Source organism: Bipolaris maydis (assembly GCF_028858645.1).
Source record: "Bipolaris maydis strain C4 unplaced genomic scaffold PSV08scaffold_1, whole genome shotgun sequence".
Taxonomy (NCBI): domain Eukaryota; kingdom Fungi; phylum Ascomycota; class Dothideomycetes; order Pleosporales; family Pleosporaceae; genus Bipolaris; species Bipolaris maydis.
In genome coordinates, this window is record NW_027093857.1 from 2,760,774 (window position 1) to 2,780,699 (window position 19,926).

Here is a 19,926-nt window from a genome sequence, read left to right on the forward strand (position 1 = left end):
GATACTTACAAAAACTCTGCAAAAGAATACATCTGATCAGTATGCTTTAGTGCTCTCTCGCGCGGAACAGCGCCTTTGGCGACTGCACGGCCATCGCGAAAGAAGCCGTCCGCCAGTCACTGAACTGGTGATTCCTGCCATCGAACAGTTTGCAATAGCCCGTACTCGGCAGTGCGATGGCTGCCGCTGGCGTCTCAATGCTCTTGGAGGTCATGGTTGTCGACAACAGGGTTCTTTTCTAGTCACTGTTGAGCCCCAGTCTGAAGGCTTAGAATGATATAGAGTGAGTTTTGTGATCAAGGCTGAATGCAACGTTGTACATCCTCCACAGTCGACTTGTATATTATCGTAGGTCACTTTTCCAATGACCACGGTAGCTGCATGCCCTGACCCGAAAACGCTTCGGTTCGGATCCGCGGGATGGAAAACTGTTTCCGCCCCGCGGGATATCTATGCTGGGTTCCCCGCAAAATTCTGGAGGAACCAGGATGAAGCGAGCCGAGGAATCTGGGGCAGTGTAGTCCCGAATGTGGAGCCGACATGCATTAATAACACGATGCACTCAGACCGGTATCAGAGTTTGTTATGCCTTTCGAGACAACAAACTCCAATCGACGTGCAAATTACGACATTAGATAGGCCCCAGAGTCCAGTGGGCACAGTCATGGATATCGAATCCAAGCCGCACGTCTCACTGATCGCAGCCGTGCAAACATCCCAAAGCGGTGCCAAGGAACCTCTAGAGTCCTTTGGATCCTCGAGAGAATCAGATAAGCATATTGAAGGCAACGCTTTGTTGATAGACCGACTTGGCAATGTCCGAAAGCTGCCTATACCATCGCAAGATCCCAATGATCCTCTCAATTTCCGGCCAAGGGAAAAGTGGGCTGTCATCTTCAGTTGCTGCTGGTTCTGTGAGTCTCTAAAATCGCAGAGAGCACTTGCAATACGTTGTATCTATGTCTAATTTCTCTTTGTAGCTCTGGTTAGCCTCGCACTTGCAGGTGGCTTAGGCTCCTTCTTAAGCGTGTTCTTCAATATGTATATGCCCCAAGGATACGACGCACAACATATAGCCTACCTACTCACAATACCGAATCTTGCAATTGGACTTGGTGTTTCTCCCATTACGTGTTTTCCAAGCATTGTGCTGACTGGGAAAAGGAAACTATATCATTCTACCCGTGTCGATGGCATACGGCCGCAGACCAGTATTTCTTGCGTCGACTATTATCCTGTTCGTGGCAACGATCGGTGCCGCAGTGCAGAGTGACTATAGCAGCCATCTAGCTACTCGGACTCTACAAGGGCTCGCAACTGGCGCGTCTGAGTCGCTATTGCCTCTGATGTTGACCGAAGTCACTTTTTTGCATGAACGCGGTCGAATCTTCGGCTTGTACTGGATGATACAAACCATTTCCGCCGGTGTGTTCAACATATCAGCCAGCTACATCAACGCCGACTTAGGATGGCGTTGGTATTATTGGGTGTTTGCTATCCTAATCGGGATAGGCCTTGTTGTAGCCTTCTTTTGCGGATTCGAGACACGCTTTAGCCGGCCTGCGACAAGCATCGACGGAGTTGTCATCTTCACGGATGAATTTGGTGTTACGCAAGTTGTGCCCGACGATCAAGCCCAGGAATATCTCGGCCAGGCCAACAGACAGGTGTCGCAAGATGCACAGGATGAGCCAGCTACCCGAACCATGTACGTACAGAAACTGATGCCTTGGTCAAAGCCACACTCACGACCTGCGTACATTATTCTAATGTCATGGGTACGCATGGCACAAAGTTTGACGTCGCCAGCCATTCTATATGTGGTTTTGGTCACATCTATCACGCTCAGCTGTGTGGTGGACATGTCATTGACTTACGATACCGTCCTGCAGGCCAAAGGCTGGCTACCCAAAGACATCGGTCTCATCAACATTGGGTCAATTGTAGGCGGTATACTTGGCTCAGCTTACTCTGTTCTGCTAGGCGAGCGTCTGGTACTTTGGATGGCGCGGCGTGACCACGGCGTCCATAAACCCGAGCATCGCTTGGTAGTGCTGGTGCTGCCTGCAGTAATTGCTGTGGGCATGTTGATCACATATGGCTTCACTGCCGGCGGCAAAACTAGCTGGTGGGGCCCTGTGCTTGCGTATACTTTCTTCTCCACCACGTGGGTGACTGTTCTGATCGTATCTACGACATTCGCTTCTGAAGCTAATCCGAGACATCCGGGTCCTGCATTAGTGATGGTGGTAGGCACAAAGAATATTGTCTCTTTTGGCTTCACATATGGTCTGAATCCCATGTTGGACAAGGGCGGATACTCATATGCATTTGGAGTCTTAGCTGGCGTTCTTGCGGCATGTTTCGTTTTAGGAATTCCCGTGTATTATCTCAACCCGAAGTGGCGAGCGTATATTAGTCGCGCAGGAAAGCAAAGAGGTGTAGTCTTGACTAACGAAGAATGACTTTACGGTATAGCTACATAATATTATGAATAGCTGCAGAGTAATCTCTGATATTGGTTTTACTAGGGATTTCTTAAAGGAGAGGTTCACATGAAGACATTTTTTTGACGTTCTTATACCTCTTGCGAAAAATGACAAAGGCCCTAAGGTCGCCATTTGCATCGCACGATACGTCAAGTGTAGCTTTGAGCAACTCGATTAGCCGTGACTTTTCTGAAAAGGTACGCGCGAACTTGAATCAGTTATTTATATCTTCTAAGTTCTATGAGATAGTCTCTGCAGCTGATGGCGGTTGGTTGCTGAGCTGCCCAACGCCTGATAAGGATAGCTCGACGTGTTTGGGGTCTGGCATCGGAAAGTCTTTCATATTGATTTTTTCCAATAGGATGGAGCTTCGTTGCTTATAAAAATGTTGCAATTACGATAAACAATCCCGATTGAAATCATGTTTAAATGCGCACTTTCATACTTGCCGGTAAATCAGTCTTCGAGAAAAGCAGTGTTCGCAAGGGACAGAGCGCCTGCTGGCTTTCCGTTCGCAAGCTCTTGTAAACCGACAGATCTATGGGGTTGATTTTACCCCGAGAATATTCCTGGTCTGCTTGGAATCTTCTATCTCCATGTTGTTCAGCCTACCCAGAAAATCGATTTTGGATTGGAACGTATATGCTTACATTTTGATCACTTTCGGTTATGGCGTGAAGTCGAGTCTTCATCAGGCCCAACGGAAGCTAAGCTCACTACTCTGGGCCATGCACCGCTCCAATCGCGTACAAATTACGTTTTCATTGCATGGTTCACATAAGGATGAACACCATAATTATTGATACTCATGTATTTAGCCCGCATTTCCCCACTTGTTCAGATTAGCATTTGAACACATATAGACCGAGTGCCATGCGTCTCTTTTACGATTCAATACCTCCACTCGTGCTTGACTACAGACTACAGACATGGATACTTAGTCTCAACGAGTAAGCGGACGGTATCTTGCTTTACATCGTCGCGAGAATCAATATTCTTCAACTTCGCTAAAGGTCTTATACGCACGAGGCAACGGCACATCAAGCTTCCTGCTTCGGTCGGGTCCAAAAATATCAGCTCTCTAGATAATAGATAATCAGCAATGTTCGTCTTGTACACAGTGCCACAAACCTTCACTGCAGGCTGATCTGGTTCAGGCATGAATACCGCCTTGCCATCTTCACCAAAGTACGCAAGATCCTGTGTCTATATGTCAGCATTGCGATTCAAGAGTTTATGCAGAGACCTGAGCACGGACCTTGTCAAATGCGACTTGATTTTTCGAGGCAAATGTGATCCAGTTCTCGCTGTACGGAGCTCTTGCCGCCTCCAGACATCGAAAATGCCAGATCTTCCATTCGTTATCCTGTTTCAGAAAATCAAGCGCGTAATGGCACCAGACCCAATGCGCCCAGACGCGCTTGCCGTCGACATTCTTCTCTGGGGGCTCATAAAGGTCTTCCGGCATGGCACCAACATTCTTAGGGTCTGTTGTACCTGATTCAACACCAGCCATTAGCCAGAAGCCCTTAGCTGTGTTTCCATCTTCAGCGACTTCGATAATTGGTGTTGTTGTTTCGTGTAAGATGAGCTTCCCTTTCGGAGATGGACGTCCAGTGTGGTATTTCATGACGCTATCATAGTCGGTGTATACTCCGACATTTGTGTATTGAGCATGAATGCCTGGAGTGCCTCGGGAGACCCATAGTTCCTTGATTTGCTCATCTAGGAAGACATTGTGCAGATGCATATACTTGCTGAAAACATTCTCCACTGCACCACGATCATGCGCCTAGTATAGAATGTCTGGTGAGTATAGGTTGTCTGGAATAATCCATGAATTACTTACGCGCTGTGCTAGACGCTCGGCTGCGACAACCCGAGCTTCGAGCCTCGAAATGGCGTCGTCATTCATCATGCTCAATCGGATTCGAGGAACAAATCCGGAAGTGAAGACTGCTTGATGAGTTCGGAATGCGTTTGATTTGAGATATAGTTATCTTCTTTGCGAAGTGGTGCGTGGCAGATGGTCTTTTATTCACGCATCCCGAGTAAACACGATAGCAGAAGACCTATCCTCAATGAGCAGATCCGAACCGAGGATCAATTGGATAGTCATCTCCGAGGCCTAAATCTTTCCTCCACAGGCTCAATGACCCTTTCTGATGCGATGCGGTCGCTAGGCTTCCCATTGGAGGTCTCTAGAAATCCTAGCCAGTGTGGATAGACAATCCTCGTTCACTGCTCCGAACCGAGGACATGGACCCTGAATGTCGATGCTTGCTGCGGGGCATGTAATCCGCAACCTTCGGTTCGGCACAACTCCGTTCACTACTAGCTTGATTGGCGTGAGCGCCACCAGAGCGGTAAAACGTGGAGGCCGTTTCCCTTGAACCATGAAGAGCGATCCGTAGGTATTCCATAAAATTCACAATGATAGAGTATGCAACTGAGCTCCCCCCAGCCTTGACTCGTTTTGGGACTTTGTCAAAGCGAAGCGGAAGCTTATCTCTACTACGTAGGCTAGCTCACAATGCACGGAACTTCCATTTAAGTGTAATTACAAAGTATTGTGTTACAAGTAACAAAGAATTCTCTCCTTAGCAAGTCACGAGAAGGCAAGGAGCCTATGGACATCCACATCAGAAGGAAATGGTTATCGCGGCGCTTAAGGTCACGTAATACGCTATCCTGCTAAGAGTAACTATCTAAAGGATAGTAAGACGCCTTAGGATAGTAGCTAACATGCCGACACATCGCGGGTCCGTATTTGTCAATCAACCTTGTTTGCGATGATTTGCTCTCGGCCCAAGGAAGATCTCTGGCGTCTGTGTTCCGACATTCCGACGCGTCGACTCTTTGTCTTTGGTACCCCGACTCTTTCGAAGCTGGGGCTAACCGGGACCCATGAGTGATTTGACGAATCAAGAGATACTGTCTGTGAACAAGCACAATTGAAATGCATCGTCAGTAGGTTAATTATGGCCAATCGATTGCACTCGGACTCTTTCCAATGCATTCGATTCAAGACAAGGTCTCGATTTGACAGATCGTTTCCTCGGAGCAAAATAAAGTTTACTCTACAAAATGCCGCATTGACACATAGTAACACTCGCTGCCGAGTTCATCTTGTGCTTTGTGATGCGCTGTAGAACTCGCCTTCCGTCAGCGCTTGGAACCATGAGTGCTCGTTCACGCTGGTTCCATCAGGAGGCGTGCCTCTAGTGCTGTCACAGACCTCGGCCCCAGCGAGCGCTAAATCAGGAGGCGTAGATCGAACTGTATCCAAATGAGCAAGGCCCGCTGCCGCAGAAGCTGCACCTCTCGTCGCCAACAGACCGGCTGTATTTTCTCCGTGAGTATCAAAATTTTCAGCCACTTTGTTTACCAATGCGACAGTCGAGTTGTTGAGCAGCGTCAGTGCAGACCCGAGGAAATCTGCCGATTTACTCGACAGGCGCAGCATCCACTTGTATTCATCTAGCTTCTTTCGGTACTGGGCTGCTTCGTCCTCAGTATTAGATGTTACCCATAGGAGAGATATGAATGAACCGATGAGGACAAAGTTGTACTTTGACGCAGAGTACCAGAATGATTGATGGTGCTCGGGCCGCAGGGATTGAACAAATCTCATGGCTGAAGTGAGTCGTGTTTGGGCTGCTTGACGGCAGATGAAGCACAGCTCTGCATCATCTGCCGACGACAAAGAGCGGATGATTCGCCGATGTAACGTCATTTCAACAGCATAATAGCCGAGATGAAGATAGCCTACGCTAGAAAGTTTTCTCGCAGCAATGTCTTGCATTTTGAGGGTTGGCGGCATGTCGGCATACCATTGACGCAGGGCAAGCTGCAGCGGCTTTGCAGTGTCGAGAAGCGAGCGCACGCCTTCACTCGCACGGCATGCAAACTCGCGTTCAGCCCTGATTGTGTAAAAGGTTGTTAAAATTCTTCCAAGAATCTTTGTAAGCTCAGCCATGTAGCAGAACAAGACGCGACCCTTCTCCACTTCTGTGCTTCCGTCTTCGTCATCCTCATCTGCGGCGTTTTCGGGGAAGTCGTATTCGTTGAGTGGTTGCGCCTCCCAGTCTGATGGCGTAATGTGCGAGGGTCTGCCATGGATGAGGGAGCCCCATTTGTCCTGCATGTATACAGCCCACGCCAGGCGCTTTCGAAGCCCCCGCTCCCAGTTTGGAATGTGCCATTCTGTGCAATCGAGGTGGAGACCCATGTCCTGAGCAAGGCCAACAAGTTGCGTCGTCATCGCCCAGCTATTCTCCTCGTGTCGCTGGAGAAGCAGTAAACCTGCCTGTATGGTCGAGAGCTTGGGCCGATGGATAATATTACTATACGATTTCATGGCTAGCTCCTCGAGATAAGACACATCCGGTTTCGGTAGCGAGGCCAACTCGGTCGAATACGACCACCAGTCCAGAGCTAGGAGATAGACTGCAGCAAGAAGAGGCGGCGAAAACTCCCTGTGCGTGCGTGCATACTTTTCTAGAAAGACTTTCTTATGCAAGATTGGAAAGCTAGGATGTACAATTCGGAAGTATAGGTGGATCAAAGCGGATCCGTGCGGTGCGACAGCTATTTCTATCGCGTCTACATCTGGGATATCATGCTGATGGTTGAGTGAGCCGACATCGGGCGATGAGATGAATGTCGTGGCACCTATATTGTCCACGCGCCTCAACGTAGACGGTCCAGCAGATGAACCAGGATTTGGAGGGCTTTGAGTTGGTTCATATGAAAGTAAGAGTGTTTCATACTCTGAAGTAGATCCAAGAAGACGGCTGTGCCTACCGGTCTGCAATCCCAGCGTCTTCTTCAGGAGTGAGGGACCACGAAGGTTCGCGTAATCGTCTATGGGTGGATCCTGACGGATCGTGGCGGGCGCATTCTGAGGCGACGTAGAGGCAGTAGTACTGCTCCTACGACTGTTTGGTGAATATGCCAGTGGATTTGCGACAGATTCGCTGGGCTCTGTGCTGGCATTGATCATTAGTGCTCGTCGTTTTCGCGGTGGCGGGTTTTCGTTGAATGTGCATTCCTGGTGATGAAAGCGGCATAAAAGGCAGGGTTGATGATCATCTGGCTTCTCGCATCGTGACTTGCGTCGACGGCAAGGGTCGCATGGCCGTCGTGATCTTGCTTTAGGAGTGTTTTGGAAGTTGATTACTTGCGGGAGGAAGTGGCTTGGTGCGAAAATCTCATCCGGAATGATTTCCATGGCTGCTGGTAAGAATGTAAGGTATAAAACCTTTTGTGCAATAGATGAGACCCGGTGGCATTGGCAATGCTAGTCTGTGGTTGATATTTTTGCTGTGACTGATTCATATCCGCTCAGGCAACGCCTGGTAGCTTGTTGTGATGCTCCTCAGTGCGCTACGAACATAGCTCATTGAACAAGCTTGATTCTTAATGCATTTCGGATTTAACTATCCATCGCCGTAGAGAAGACCCTTGAGCCAATGATCGTCTGATTGACCATCAACAATGAAAGTGGATTAATTGAGATGTCGTTGAGGCACATGATAAGAAGCGGGAAAAGCCAAGCCAACCAGGGCGCCAATCAAGCAGGGATTAATCAGCTATATCACTAGGAGCAATGCCAGCTTCATGGTGCCCAAGAAAACACGGGCATTGGAAAACAGACACCATAGGAACAGCGATTTCTTTGATTTGGCCTTGATTTTCTAAACAAGTGCGAAACTATCCATGACGTAGATTTCTAATTATCAATATCTAAACTATTTCCTTTACTCCCTTGGCTTTTGCAACCGTTGTTTCCTTGATTGAGACTTCTTCGCCTTCGAGAACAGACGATGCGACATCTTCGAGTTGTGGGGGATATACCGCCGACTCAACCAGTGACTTTGTCGGCACAGAAATGTACATGCAAATCACATAGTGCGTCAAAGTTGACAGACAAATTCCAAAGGCCCACGCGAATGTGTAGATTTTCCATGCGCCACCGATTTCAAGTGTGTCATCGATGCTTTTCGCAAAGCCCGGCAGGAGGGGCGCGACGCCTGTAAGAAAAGACACCCAGGCTCTCCAGTTCCAGCCGTAGTCATACCAGTAGATGCCATGAGAGGTGTATAGCTGATCGACGTCGAGCTTACTCTTCTTGACAAGGTAGTAATCACTGATCATTGTGCCCGCAAGAGGTCCCATGATGCAGGAGTAGCCGCCTAGAAAGGCAAGTAGTCCTGACGCATTCCTGACGATATTCCAAGGCGTGCAGGCAATGGCAAAGATTGAAAGAAAGACGGTAGCCCTGAAATTGTTGATATATTTGGGCATCATACCCGATACATCGTTTGAGAAGGGATAGGTACCCGCCGCAATCTGGTTGCCGATGGTCGCAAGGAGGAAGCTTGCAGATACGAAAAACTTTGCTGCCCGGGAGTCAAACTTGGCAATAACATTTGGCATGTACCACTCAAAGTCGCCCCATAGATATGAATGGGCGTCGGTGACGAATATTGGCGTCAATGCCCCAAGTGTTCCAATTATGGGAAGAGCAAGGAACTGATGGTTGCCAGACATCCGGTTTTTGGAGAACCTGCCAAAATCAGGCATGTTGGTTGCCAACGAGGAGAAGAGCCCAATAACAGCGTTGAGTCCTTTTAGCACTGAGTAGGCGGTATTCATGTACGTTGAAGTCAATTTCATTTCTCCCTTGATGAGCGGTCCGCCACTGACAAACAGATTAGTATGTTACACTGTTTCGGATTGCAAAAGGACCTCACCCTTTTGTGATTGTAACAGCCCAAATGAATAAGGCCAAAAACGTTGGGGGGACTACGATGCTCTTGATCCAAAACAGAACACGCAACTTGGAAATTTTCATGAGCGCCAGCCCAGTTTGTAGGAACCAGTACAAGAACAGGCAAAGCAATCCAGCAGCTGAATTTTCGTTAAAAATTGGTCAATCTGTCAGTAGATACGGAAACTTACAATCAATCCCAGCACTCTCGGGTAGGTGATTCGGAAAAGTGATGAAACTCGGCCATATGGCTTCGATGCAGCGCTGGAGGTAATTGCTGGCTTGGACTGTGAGGATAGCAGTCCAGATCATGGCAACGAAAGATCGAATAGCAATGGCTGGGATGGAGCCGTACATTCCAAAAACACTGCGAACAATGACTGGAAAGGAAACAGCATACGTAGCACCCATTTTAGCAGTGAGGGTGATGACTACGCTACAGATGGCAAAACCAAAAAAGACGATCGGGATTGTTTCTCTAGCTGTGAATCCCAGTGCCATGACACTGCTGACAGTCGAAATCAGAGGAGGAGCCAGCATATCTGCACACCAGTATGCCCAATAATCCAGAGCGCCCCAGACGCGCTGTTCTGGAGGGATTGGATCCATATCTGTTATGAAGTAGACCATCAGTATCGTTGCAAACCAGAAAGGCTCGAGTGACTACGCACCTTGATTCGACCAGCGTGAGCCATACTTTCCGCTCTTGAACGGAACTCTCAGATGGAGGTGAGGGGCAAGCCTCGCTTTCAGCCTCGCCTTGAGTACTGACATGTTCGCGTTTATTCGAGTGTGAAGAACACGAAGCAAATACCAAACATCTTGTTCATACTCATCTACTAGCGATCCGTTTAATACCAAAGACAACTTGGCTAGGGCACGGTGCCCGGATCAAGATCGCTTCCGCAGATATCCACATTGGAGGTTCCATCGCGACAACCCATGTCTATCAAGATAGGAACTCTCGGCGCCACGAAGCACGCGTGAGGGCATGTATGATTTTCGGCAGAACCATGTTGATAGGAACCGTAGAGTGAGAAACCAGGTTTGCCTTGACCTGGATATCCATGAGTGGGGCTTATCAGAAGATGCGTTAAACTGGATTAGGGTTGGTACTGGTCTGATAAGACCCCAGAGTTCTCGCGCCGCCGCCCGCCGTAGGCCCGCTGCATACTCCGCTTTCGGGGCAGTTCGCAGATGACAATCTTCATTCAGAATGGGTTGAATGCTAAAGACGCAGCACCTTGCTGCACGCTTGGAGCTCTTCTATTACCATCGTCTATTCAGCTAATTCTGAACATTTCGACTGCCTCCTTGTATGTCGTCCTGACCAGCGTCAAGTGAACGCCTATGCTTAGATACCATGGCAAAGACGACTGCGAAACCCAACATGGTCTCTTTTGACGCAAAGCCATATGCCTTTTCTTTTCCCCTGGATCACACTGCATTGCTCATTATAGACATGCAGCGCGACTTCCTACTCCCTCAAGGATTCGGTGAGATCCAGGGTGGAAATTTGGAAGCAGTTCAAGCTTCCATTGCGCCCACCAAACGACTCCTGGACGCATGTCGAAGCGCAGGCTTGACTATTGTTCATACACGCGAAGGCCACAAACCGGACCTCTCAGACTGCCCTTCATCAAAGCTCACCAGGCAAGAAGCAGCTCCTGGTAACACCCAGCACAAATTAGTCATTGGCGACAAGGGGGAGCTGGGTCGCCTGTTGACCAGAGGAGAATACGGCCACGACATTATCGATGAATTGAGGCCGCTGCCTGGTGAGGTAGTTGTAGACAAGCCCGGAAAAGGCTCGTTCTGGAACACGTCCATCCTACATCAGCTCAAAGCGCGAGCCATCACACATTTGATTGTATCGGGCGTCACTACAGAATGCTGCTTCGCTACAACCATTCGAGAAGCAAACGACCGCGGCTTCGAATGCTGTGGCATCGAAGAAGCAACCAGTGGATACAACGATGCATGCTTTAAGAAGCCAACATTAGACATGATCCACTGGTCACAAGGCCTCTTTGGCTTCATCGGCAGCCTACAACCCCTCGTTGAGGCTCTTGAGCCTTTCTCCACAAAGCAGATTCAACTCGCCTCTACGCCTCCTCAAACACCACCTGAATTTGATGGCGACCTCACAATATCCAGTCTACAACGAGCCTACAGGAACGGTCTTTCCCCTCTGACCGTCATCGAAGCAGTCTACAGTAAAATTGAAGCATACAAAAAAATCGACCCAGCAGTATGGATCCATCTCCAACCACTTGAATCCGCTCTAGAAGCCGCTCGAGACCTAATCACAAAGTTCCCCGACCGAACTGCTCTCCCCCCTCTCTTCGGCATCCCCTTCAGCGTCAAAGACAGCATCGACATTGCAGGCCTCCCCACCACAACCGCCTGCCCACCCCTCGCCCACATCCCCTCCACCTCTGCCGTCGTCTATGAAAAAGTCATTTCCCAAGGCGCAATCTTCATCGGCAAAACAAACCTCGACCAGCTCGCTACAGGCCTAGTCGGCTGCCGCAGTCCCTACGGCACCCCCCACTCCGTCTACCACCCCTCCTACATAAGCGGCGGCTCCAGCAGCGGCAGCGCCGTCTCCGTAGCCGCAAACATTGTCTCCTTCTCCCTCGCCACCGACACCGCAGGTTCCGGGCGCGTGCCCGCGGGTCTAAACGGCATCGTCGGCTTCAAACCCACACGAGGTACCATCTCCTTCCGCGGCATAACGCCCGCCTGCCTATCCCTCGACTGCGTCGCCCTCGCTACAAAAACCATCCCAGACGCCCGCACGCTCTGGCAGATTTTGGAAAGCTACGACCCTCTAGATCCCTACTCCAAACCAGCACTAGCCTTTGAACGCCACATCAACAGCATCGGCCCCCAATCTTCAACCTTCAAATTCGGCATCCCGCCACAGGAGGCGCTGGGTGTTTGCTCCGCTCCAACCCGCCGTCTGTTCAACGCCACGGTGTCGAAACTCCAAGCCCTCGGCGGCGTTCTAACACCGATCAATTGGTCCCCCTTCCACAAAGCAGGGGAGCTGCTGTACGAAGGCACTTTTGTATCCGAGCGCCTCGCCTCTCTCCCTGATGACTTTCTCGACAAAAACCGCGGGGGATTGCATCCCGTGACGGCGCAGCTGATGGATGCGGTACTGCAGAGAAAGAGCTCGGCGGTAGACGCGTATCGTGATTTACAAGCCAAAGCGCTGTATACGCGCCAGGCAGAGGACGTGTTTGCGTATTCGGCGCACGGAATAGATGTGCTTGTTGTGCCGACGACGCCGACGCATTGGCGGATCGACGAGGTGCTGCAGGATCCGATTAGGAAGAATAGCGCGCTGGGTGAGTTTACGCATTGTGGGAATGTGTTGGATTTGTGTGGGGTTGCGGTGCCGGCGGGGGAGTATCCGGTTAGGGAGTTGAGCGGGCGGGAGGAGGATGAGGGTATTTTGCCGTTTAGTGTGACCTTCTTGAGTGGATCGAGGTTGGATGCTGAGATGTTGGAGATTGCGAGGCGGTTTGAAGAGAGTGTGCGTGGGTAGGAATTTGGCAATATCAGTATTCACTTGAAACAACACGTCATAAAAGTGTGCAATGCAGAGTGTGAACAAGTATCGTAGTATCATAGCCTATCAACAGCGACCCTGCATAGGATCAATGTTATACACACAAGAGAAGAACATGACAGAAACAACAAAGACCAAGTGCGCTGCACTAGAGACCCAACGCCACATTTATACCAAGCAAAACGCCATCCTTCATGTACGCTCATTTCATTCAACATTGGTCGTATCGTCATCCATGTGCATTTTATATCGACAGAGCAACAGCAGCAAAGAGGGCGAAGACGAAGCTGAGCGTTGCTCCTCCCTGGACCCTGCTACCAGCACTGTCTCCATGGATACCGAGAATTTCTGCTTGCCTGGAGAATGTAACGTTCTGCGGGATCGTCTCGTTCAGGCACTGTCCGTTGACAATGTCGAGACCAGTCAGGTCATTTGGCTCGCGGAAGAACATGTAGCTGCGGCTGTTCAAGCCCTTGAAGCCCTCGGTGTTGTAGGGGAACCACATCTTGTCGTCAGTGGCTGACGTGTTGCGCAAGAAGATGCATTGAACCTGGTTGGGGTAGTCGTGGGCCATCTTAGGGTAGTCCTTCATGACATCGCTGTTTGAGGTGTCGGCGACAAGAACAAACTTGCGCTGAGGAAACGTCTCGAAAATCTTGGTGAGGAGGTATAGACGGATGGAGAGGGTGGCCTCGACGTCGGAGAAGTTGAGCGGGCGAGTATCGAAGGACCCTCCTGGGTAGGTCTTGTAGATAAAGTCCATGTAGAGGCGGGTAGCTTGTTCAGGCGTGGTGGTTAGGTAATGGAAGTGCGTGTTGTTGGGAAGAGTGCGCGACCAGTTGGCATAGATGTCGGGCATGTTCATCCAGGGAGTGAAGGGGCGGGCGAAGCTGTTGAGGAGACCTTCCTTGGGTTCGTAGATCTTGGTCACACGCAGAATATCGTCAATGTCCGAGATGAAGGTGATACCCTGAGGGGGGACCAGGAAGGCAGTGGCATTGCCGCTGTCTGTGCCATTGGTGTGAACGTTGAGGCGCTGAACGTTGTTGGTCTGGTTACCGGGTGTGAGGCCGTTCAACTTGATGGGTACGAAGACGTCAAAGTCACCCAGGTCGGTAGTCTCGTAGGGAAGGGTAAGGGACTGGGTTCCGCCAGGTGCCTGGACCGAGTTACCGCCACCAGGCTCACCATCAGCGCCTTGCATGGGCGAGGGCTCAAGGCTCATGGAAACATTCTTGTCGCCTTGCTGGACAATGAAGATGGAGCGGGTGAGGTTGCGTGCCTGTTCTTGCTCGTTTTGAGGCAGCTTGTCGATGCTTGTGTCAATCAAAAAGACATTGGCCAGCTCATCGACCTTTTTCTGATCGATATCCGGGTACTTGTAGACATTGCCGTGGAAGCGGACGTTCCAGCCCTGGTCGGTCCAGTTCGCATACGGAGGAATGTTGAGGACTTGAGTAGGCTTCGAGGCCAAATCATCGTCGCCAATATCAAGGGACTTGAGGACTTGAGAGCCCGTGGGGAGGCCTTCGAACCACGCTGGAATGCCTAGAGAAGAAGTGTCAGCATAAGCTTTACTAGCGCGCTCTATCCCTGAAAGAGTTGCTTACCATCAGTAAAGAAGCTGGGCAGGTCTGAACCCAGCACACTGCCTAGGGACTGTGCATAGCCCCCAACGCCGCTCTTGATGTCGTCGATAATGTCTCTCTGCACGTAGCTCATCCGGCTGTCGAATCGGACGGCGGCTGGAGTGACGAGTGGCTCACGGGCCTCAACCACCTTTGCTGGGACAATCGTGGGCTCTGGAATTGCAACTGCACCGGCGAGACCAACAGCGGCGGCCAGTTGCAGCGCGTGCTGCCATGTGCGTTGGTGGACCATGCTGGTGTTGTAGTGGTGACAGCGAGTGGAACCAAGGAGGCGAAGACGTGCTACTCTTCCTCAAGAATAAGAATGGCAGACTGAAGAAGACAAGGGAGTGCGGGGGCAGGAAGACAGAGGCCCGCAAGAAATACGTAGCGATCGCAAGCCACAGCCACACTAATGCGTAGTGTAGTGTTGAGTGATGGACAGCAGCAGGTTTACTTAAACAAAAAGCCCGGGTTGCGTGTCGCTGCAGGTACGGGCGCCATGATGTCACTGTGGGCGTGGCTTGGACCGGGTCTGGCCAGTGTTTGATCGCGTCTTGTCCATCTGCGCCCCCCTCCAAGACTCCAGTGTCAGGTAGAGTACGGTACAAGCTCTGCCGATCTACATCCTGACGGCGGCATCTTGGTTGTAATTGCATCATTCGAAGACTGCGCACGCACACGGGGCTGCTTCGAGTGGCTGTGTCAACCATGTCAATCATGTAAATGCACTTCTGCCGAGGTGAACAGCAACAAGACCGGCCATGCACCATCTTAGCCCGCCACAAGTCCTATCTGCATCTGCGATTACCGAACCGTCGATCTATACTAACTCTTTCAATAATTTCCTCAGATCGAAGTCCTAGTCTTGATGCGATTGAACGCCCTCCAGAGGACTTCTCTCCTTGACTTCGTGCTGGCTCCGGCAGTGTTACCCTGTGTTTCTAGCCCATGTTTTGCCCCGACCAGGTCACGTTTGATAGTGTGCATATCGATTCATGTTTCTCTCAGTCTGAATCCTCCAAGCTTCAAGGAAACTTGGCATTGCGGGTCTAGATAAAGCTTGGCGTACTTTGTGCAGGCAGGCTGGGGGTGGGGTGTAAATGCGTCGAGTGCATGCATTGCTGCCATGGACGGTGCATTGTACTTGGCTTGCTCATGTGGCCAGTTGTTCTCAATATCGTGTTTGAGAGTCGATAAGTTTCAAATAAATAGTCACGTGTATTGTCGTGTTTCATTCTGGAAGCTCAGTTGACATCCGAATAAACTGTTGCAAGTTTCAGTTCATCGCAGCATTGCTGAGGGGGCTTCCATGCAGTATACTAGGAGAAAGGATTGAGTTGATTGGCTGTATCAACACTGCCATAGATCTGATATCAAGTCCTCTAGCCAAGATGAACGACATATTACAAGATTCTGGCTACTCGTCCTTTTGGTTGCCGCAGCTACTTTTCAAATACTATGCTAAGCTTCTTGGCCTTTTTTTTTCTAATACGGATATCAATGGTCCACACTGCAGAGATGCGGGTCTCGGGAATCCTGAGTCCACATCTTGTCCAGGTACGCTGCTTTGTCCCTGCATACCAGTAGCATGAGCATGCCGTTACAGCCGCAACCTCGGTGATACTATGGCATATTGAAACCATTCGCATCTGAACCTGCTTGAATGCCTAGATGCTATTTTAAGTCGGCTGCACGCTGCTTGGCAAATGGCGGGGTACAGAGGGGTGCGCACGTGGTTCGTTACGATAAAATGGCTTGAAAAAAGGAATATGTATGTACACTTTGCTTGTATGACACCAAGAAAGCAAGATCATAAGATTACCCAAAATAGATGCGATGAGGCGAACTCGATTCGTGTGAGACACTAGTCATGGTACGACTTCCGCGCAACCTCCATCGGAACATGCAGTAACGCGTCAAGACGTGTTCAACTTTGCTTTCATAAAAAATTCTAGTATCGTTTTCTAGCGCAAATTATAGCCCTGGATAAACATTGCATGTGGCATAGATTACCCACAACACAGTGGATACACCGCCAGGAACCAGCCATCCGCGCCCTCATTGCTGGGAATAAGGCGTCCTGTCATGACGTTGCAACCCGCATTTTCTCTTTACCACACCAGCTGCGACCTTTCCCAACCCAAACAAAAAGCGAGCCAAATCTGCAGATGATGGTTCGAGTCAAATGCGCCTTTTTAGGGTGGATTTTAACCTGAAGGGCAAGAAAAATTGGGTTATTGTCTAGGTGTGCCTCTGGCGAATGAGATGGTGTTGGTGTACTCCACTTATTGCCGCCTTGCCGTATCAAACCCCTTGCCAATAAAATCCCTTCCTTGGTGCAGAATCTTGGATTGCCGTTGACGTTTTTTCCAGGAACTTGCCAACACAAGGAGGATTTGGGAAATGAGAGGCGGATTCCAGTGATCGCGCAACTCGCTCTTCATCGAGTCACATATACATTGCCGTTTTCTATTCAGATGTGATAAATCTGGTGAATACGCAACAAAAACTAGTTCTCATAGGTTGGCGATTGTCCTCGTATACTAGCGTGCCTTCGATTAGACAGTGCCAGCCGCCCGCGTGATGCTCATTGTTGGCTAGCTCTGGAAGGAAAAAGCAGTCTAACGAACCCTGTTAGTACTGCATGTGAGGGCTGCAGTCGCGGTATATAGATTCAGGGCCGCCCTCGCCTCTCCCTAGCCGTTGGATCAACCCATCTTCCTTCGCTCAGGTGTCCATTCTTTTACCCTCGCTATTCATTGCCACTTGTGGTATTCGTCGATCGTTCAGCACTGCATTGTGCAATACCCATAATCAGTCGTAATCCACCACTACCACGTCGACATGACCCTGAAATACCTGTCGCTCGCTCTTGCCGCCGTGGCTGTCGCCTCGCCTTTTGAAGGATTCAAAAAAGACGATGAAGCTTCCTACAAGGCCTGCAAACCCAATGGCGCAACCACCGAGACACCTCCTTCGGTCGGACCAGGCCTCAGCTCGCTCTACACCAATGTCGTAGCTTCAGTTCAAGGCATCTCGTTTGAGCGGCGCTCTATAAATGAGCGCGCAGAGGGCTTCGCATGCCATCCTAGTCTCAACTGCGTGAACCTCCAGAACCTCAACATCCCAATGTGCTACGACAAATTCACGACAAACTTCCAATTCCCAGATGGCTCTTACGGCACCATCGCAACAGGAGATTACCATTCTGGCGGCATAGATGTAAACCTGATTAGTGGAAACTACACCAAAGACGGACAGAGCGCGAATATCTACTCTGGCAACGAGGCAGAGAGGCCAAATACATCGACCATGTCGATTCCACCGCAGTTCACCGGCACAGGTGTTGGTGGTGCTATTCCTGTGTCAGAACTGGGCTCGATTGTTGTGTTCACTACTACACTCCCTCCAGTTACCTATACAGCACCCACAACGGTCGCTGAATCTGTTGCTACGGCAACTGTGGGAGGACAGCAGATTGAGACTACGATCCCTGCTACAACCATCACACAAGCTACGACCATTGCCGGCAGAACGGCTGTTGTGACGGAGACGAGGAAAGATGCTCAACCCACCACAACGGGAGGTGCAGGACATGTCGGTGTTGATGCCAACGCCTCATTTGGAATGTCTCTTCTCGGTGCTCTCATGTACGCTTTGATCTAGCCTGATTAATCTCCAGACCAGACATTTGCAACACCCACACCATATGTACTTGTATATAGCAACGCTTCTAACGTATATACACACCCTTACATCCCCTCCAGCACCTCCCTAATCCTCCCAACCTCCTCCCCATCCACATCCTCCCCCTCTCCCGTCACAGCCGCAGAATGCACCCACGGCACCCCCGTCCTCCCCTTCACAACCTCAACATTCCCACTCCTCACCCCTCCCCCCGCAATAACCTCTATCCGCCCCCCAAACACCTCCTGCAACCCGCGTATCCTCTCCACCCCCTCCACCGCGCTCTTCTCCCCACCACTCGTCAACACACGTCTAAACCCGCATCGAACGGCCGCCTCAACCCCCTCGTGCAAATCCCTCGCCGCATCAATCGCCCGATGAAACGTGCACTCCCGCGGCGCTGCCAACCGCACTAGGCGCATACATCTCTCCTCATCCAATCTTCCCTCAGTGTCTAGAATCCCGAATACGAATCCATCAGCCAGACCCTTCAAGTTGGCGATTTCAGATTCCATCGTAGTGTACTCGGAAGCGCTGTATACAAAATCGCCGCCGCGCGGGCGGATCATGACGGTGATGGGGAGGTGGGTTGCGCTGCGGACGAGGGAGAGGGTAGAGAGGGGAGGGGTCGTGCCGCCGAGGGAGTACGAGGTGCAAAGTTCGATGCGCGAGGCACCGGACTGGGAGGCGGTTATGGCGGAGGGAGCCGTGAAGGCGGCAATTTCGAGCATTGGGTTGTCCTGGTGATGTTGCTTTGGGGGAAGGAGGGAAAGGAGGTGCGGGGTACGAGAGTTGGAGAGGTGCGGGGGTGGTGTGGGGGTGTGCTTGCTGTTTTCGGGAGGTGTGGTATGTGGAATGGGACTACTATGGGTTTAGAACAGATAACTCTGATAGCCTGGCGAGCGGGGCTAAAGGGAAGTGTAGATTGAGCTTCATTTCCTCTCTCTATCTATTAATTGATAGTCTTCGTCTTAAAGACGTGAGGGCCTTTCTCATTGCAAAGATTCTGCTCCTCAGGCTTTTCCAATACCAACCATGTTTAAATCAAAGCTTCTGGACTTCTTCTAATCTATCCGCCATCGCCCAACATATTGCGGCATACGAGAAAGATAAGTCGTCCTCATTTCCTTTTAGTTCTTCGAAACTCTCTTTTACAACTACAATAGTGTCGTCGAGAAGAGAAGCAGAAACCTTATAAAAGTTATCTCAAGATTGTGGTAAGTGAAGGCTCCCTTGCTCTTCTCTTTTACCTAACTTTTAAATTTGTCTTTAATTATTTACGGTTCAGTGTGAGATTTATCTTTTAAAGCCTAGTGTATGGTTGATCTAAGGCATCCGCGAGGTCAGGAGCTTAAGTTTCTCACCCTCCAACACCAAAGAGAAAATACCGTGTTTAAAGAAATTATTAGCATTAACTAGTTCACTATAAACCTCTAAGCTATAGAGAGAAGTTTTCAAGTTTTAGTGTCAAAGACGCTTTCTCAGTTTCTCTTTAGTTGCCTACTGTAACCAACTTTCTGAGCTAAATAACCTATATCAAGCCACTTTGGATATTCTGCTTGAAAACTGGGTCCTGCCTATCTAACTAAACCCTGAAGAGAAATATGGGACGCCAAAAACGATTGAATTTCTTATCGTTGGGCTAGTGCTAGCTAACGACCCTTCCAAGTACTCTACTAAAGGCTCTAGCTAGGCGCGAGATAGCGAGCGAGACAAGAAGGAGAAGGACATGGGAGTTCTTCTAGCAGAATCAAACATGCTAAG

The 19,926-nt window shown here is 50.1% G+C and overlaps 8 protein-coding genes across 8 annotated transcripts; 3 read left to right on the forward strand and 5 right to left on the reverse strand.

Moving 5' to 3' along the window:
• Nucleotides 1–664: 664 nt before the first annotated feature.
• PSV08DRAFT_346529 (major facilitator superfamily domain-containing protein) lies at nucleotides 665–2,465 on the forward strand (the record flags this gene model as incomplete). Its single annotated transcript, XM_014220257.1, has 3 exons — nucleotides 665–914; nucleotides 981–1,115; nucleotides 1,165–2,465. 3 exons carry the CDS (start codon nucleotides 665–667, stop codon nucleotides 2,463–2,465), a joined length of 1,686 nt encoding a protein of 561 aa, XP_014075732.1.
• A 976-nt stretch (nucleotides 2,466–3,441) lies between these two features.
• PSV08DRAFT_376685 (SnoaL-like domain-containing protein) lies at nucleotides 3,442–4,404 on the reverse strand (the record flags this gene model as incomplete). Its single annotated transcript, XM_014220258.2, has 4 exons — nucleotides 3,442–3,570; nucleotides 3,621–3,689; nucleotides 3,748–4,281; nucleotides 4,339–4,404. The coding sequence occupies 4 exons, from the start codon at nucleotides 4,402–4,404 to the stop codon at nucleotides 3,478–3,480; spliced, it is 762 nt and encodes a 253-aa protein (XP_014075733.1). The 3' UTR covers nucleotides 3,442–3,477.
• Nucleotides 4,405–5,613: 1,209 nt separating this feature from the next.
• Nucleotides 5,614–7,722, reverse strand: PSV08DRAFT_214313 (fungal-specific transcription factor domain-containing protein; the record flags this gene model as incomplete). Its single annotated transcript, XM_014220260.1, has 1 exon — nucleotides 5,614–7,722. The coding sequence occupies one exon, from the start codon at nucleotides 7,720–7,722 to the stop codon at nucleotides 5,614–5,616; it is 2,109 nt and encodes a 702-aa protein (XP_014075735.1).
• A 490-nt stretch (nucleotides 7,723–8,212) lies between these two features.
• Nucleotides 8,213–10,294, reverse strand: PSV08DRAFT_358312 (permease for cytosine/purines, uracil, thiamine, allantoin-domain-containing protein). The gene is made up of 4 exons (XM_014220261.1): nucleotides 9,936–10,294; nucleotides 9,456–9,875; nucleotides 9,248–9,404; nucleotides 8,213–9,195 (listed from the first exon to the last, which is right to left on the reverse strand). Exons 1-4 carry the CDS (start codon nucleotides 10,036–10,038, stop codon nucleotides 8,238–8,240), a joined length of 1,638 nt encoding a protein of 545 aa, XP_014075736.1. The 5' UTR covers nucleotides 10,039–10,294; the 3' UTR covers nucleotides 8,213–8,237.
• Nucleotides 10,295–10,627: 333 nt separating this feature from the next.
• PSV08DRAFT_406761 (amidase signature domain-containing protein) lies at nucleotides 10,628–12,843 on the forward strand (the record flags this gene model as incomplete). The annotated part of the gene is made up of 1 exon (XM_014220262.1): nucleotides 10,628–12,843. The coding sequence occupies one exon, from the start codon at nucleotides 10,628–10,630 to the stop codon at nucleotides 12,818–12,820; it is 2,193 nt and encodes a 730-aa protein (XP_014075737.1). The 3' UTR covers nucleotides 12,821–12,843.
• Nucleotides 12,809–14,898, reverse strand: PSV08DRAFT_214323 (uncharacterized protein). The gene is made up of 2 exons (XM_014220263.2): nucleotides 14,455–14,898; nucleotides 12,809–14,392 (listed from the first exon to the last, which is right to left on the reverse strand). The coding sequence occupies exons 1-2, from the start codon at nucleotides 14,723–14,725 to the stop codon at nucleotides 13,089–13,091; spliced, it is 1,575 nt and encodes a 524-aa protein (XP_014075738.1). The 5' UTR covers nucleotides 14,726–14,898; the 3' UTR covers nucleotides 12,809–13,088.
• A 2,308-nt stretch (nucleotides 14,899–17,206) lies between these two features.
• PSV08DRAFT_259479 (uncharacterized protein) lies at nucleotides 17,207–18,243 on the forward strand. Its single transcript, XM_014220264.2, has one exon. The coding sequence runs from the start codon at nucleotides 17,320–17,322 to the stop codon at nucleotides 18,139–18,141; it is 822 nt and encodes a 273-aa protein (XP_014075739.1). The 5' UTR covers nucleotides 17,207–17,319; the 3' UTR covers nucleotides 18,142–18,243.
• Nucleotides 18,185–18,928, reverse strand: PSV08DRAFT_3719 (copper homeostasis protein CutC). The gene has a single exon (XM_014220265.2). The coding sequence runs from the start codon at nucleotides 18,891–18,893 to the stop codon at nucleotides 18,228–18,230; it is 666 nt and encodes a 221-aa protein (XP_014075740.1). The 5' UTR covers nucleotides 18,894–18,928; the 3' UTR covers nucleotides 18,185–18,227.
• Between the last annotated feature and the right edge of the window lie 998 nt (nucleotides 18,929–19,926).

Excerpts from the sequence above, each read along its gene's own strand:
- PSV08DRAFT_358312 (XM_014220261.1), bottom strand. The coding sequence starts at position 10,038 with ATGTCAGTACTCAAGGCGAGGCTGAAAGCGAGGCTTGCCCCTCACCTC. Across the intron at positions 9,876-9,935 it reads CTCACGCTGGTCGAATCAAG|ATATGGATCCAATCCCTCCA; the intron begins GTGCGTAGTCAC and ends ACTTCATAACAG. Across the intron at positions 9,196-9,247 it reads GCTGTTACAATCACAAAAGG|TGGCGGACCGCTCATCAAGG; the intron begins GTGAGGTCCTTT and ends TCTGTTTGTCAG.
- PSV08DRAFT_3719 (XM_014220265.2), bottom strand. The coding sequence starts at position 18,893 with ATGCTCGAAATTGCCGCCTTCACGGCTCCCTCCGCCATAACCGCCTCC.
- PSV08DRAFT_259479 (XM_014220264.2), top strand. The coding sequence starts at position 17,320 with ATGACCCTGAAATACCTGTCGCTCGCTCTTGCCGCCGTGGCTGTCGCC.
- PSV08DRAFT_214323 (XM_014220263.2), bottom strand. The coding sequence starts at position 14,725 with ATGGTCCACCAACGCACATGGCAGCACGCGCTGCAACTGGCCGCCGCT. Across the intron at positions 14,393-14,454 it reads GCCCAGCTTCTTTACTGATG|GCATTCCAGCGTGGTTCGAA; the intron begins GTAAGCAACTCT and ends CTTCTTCTCTAG.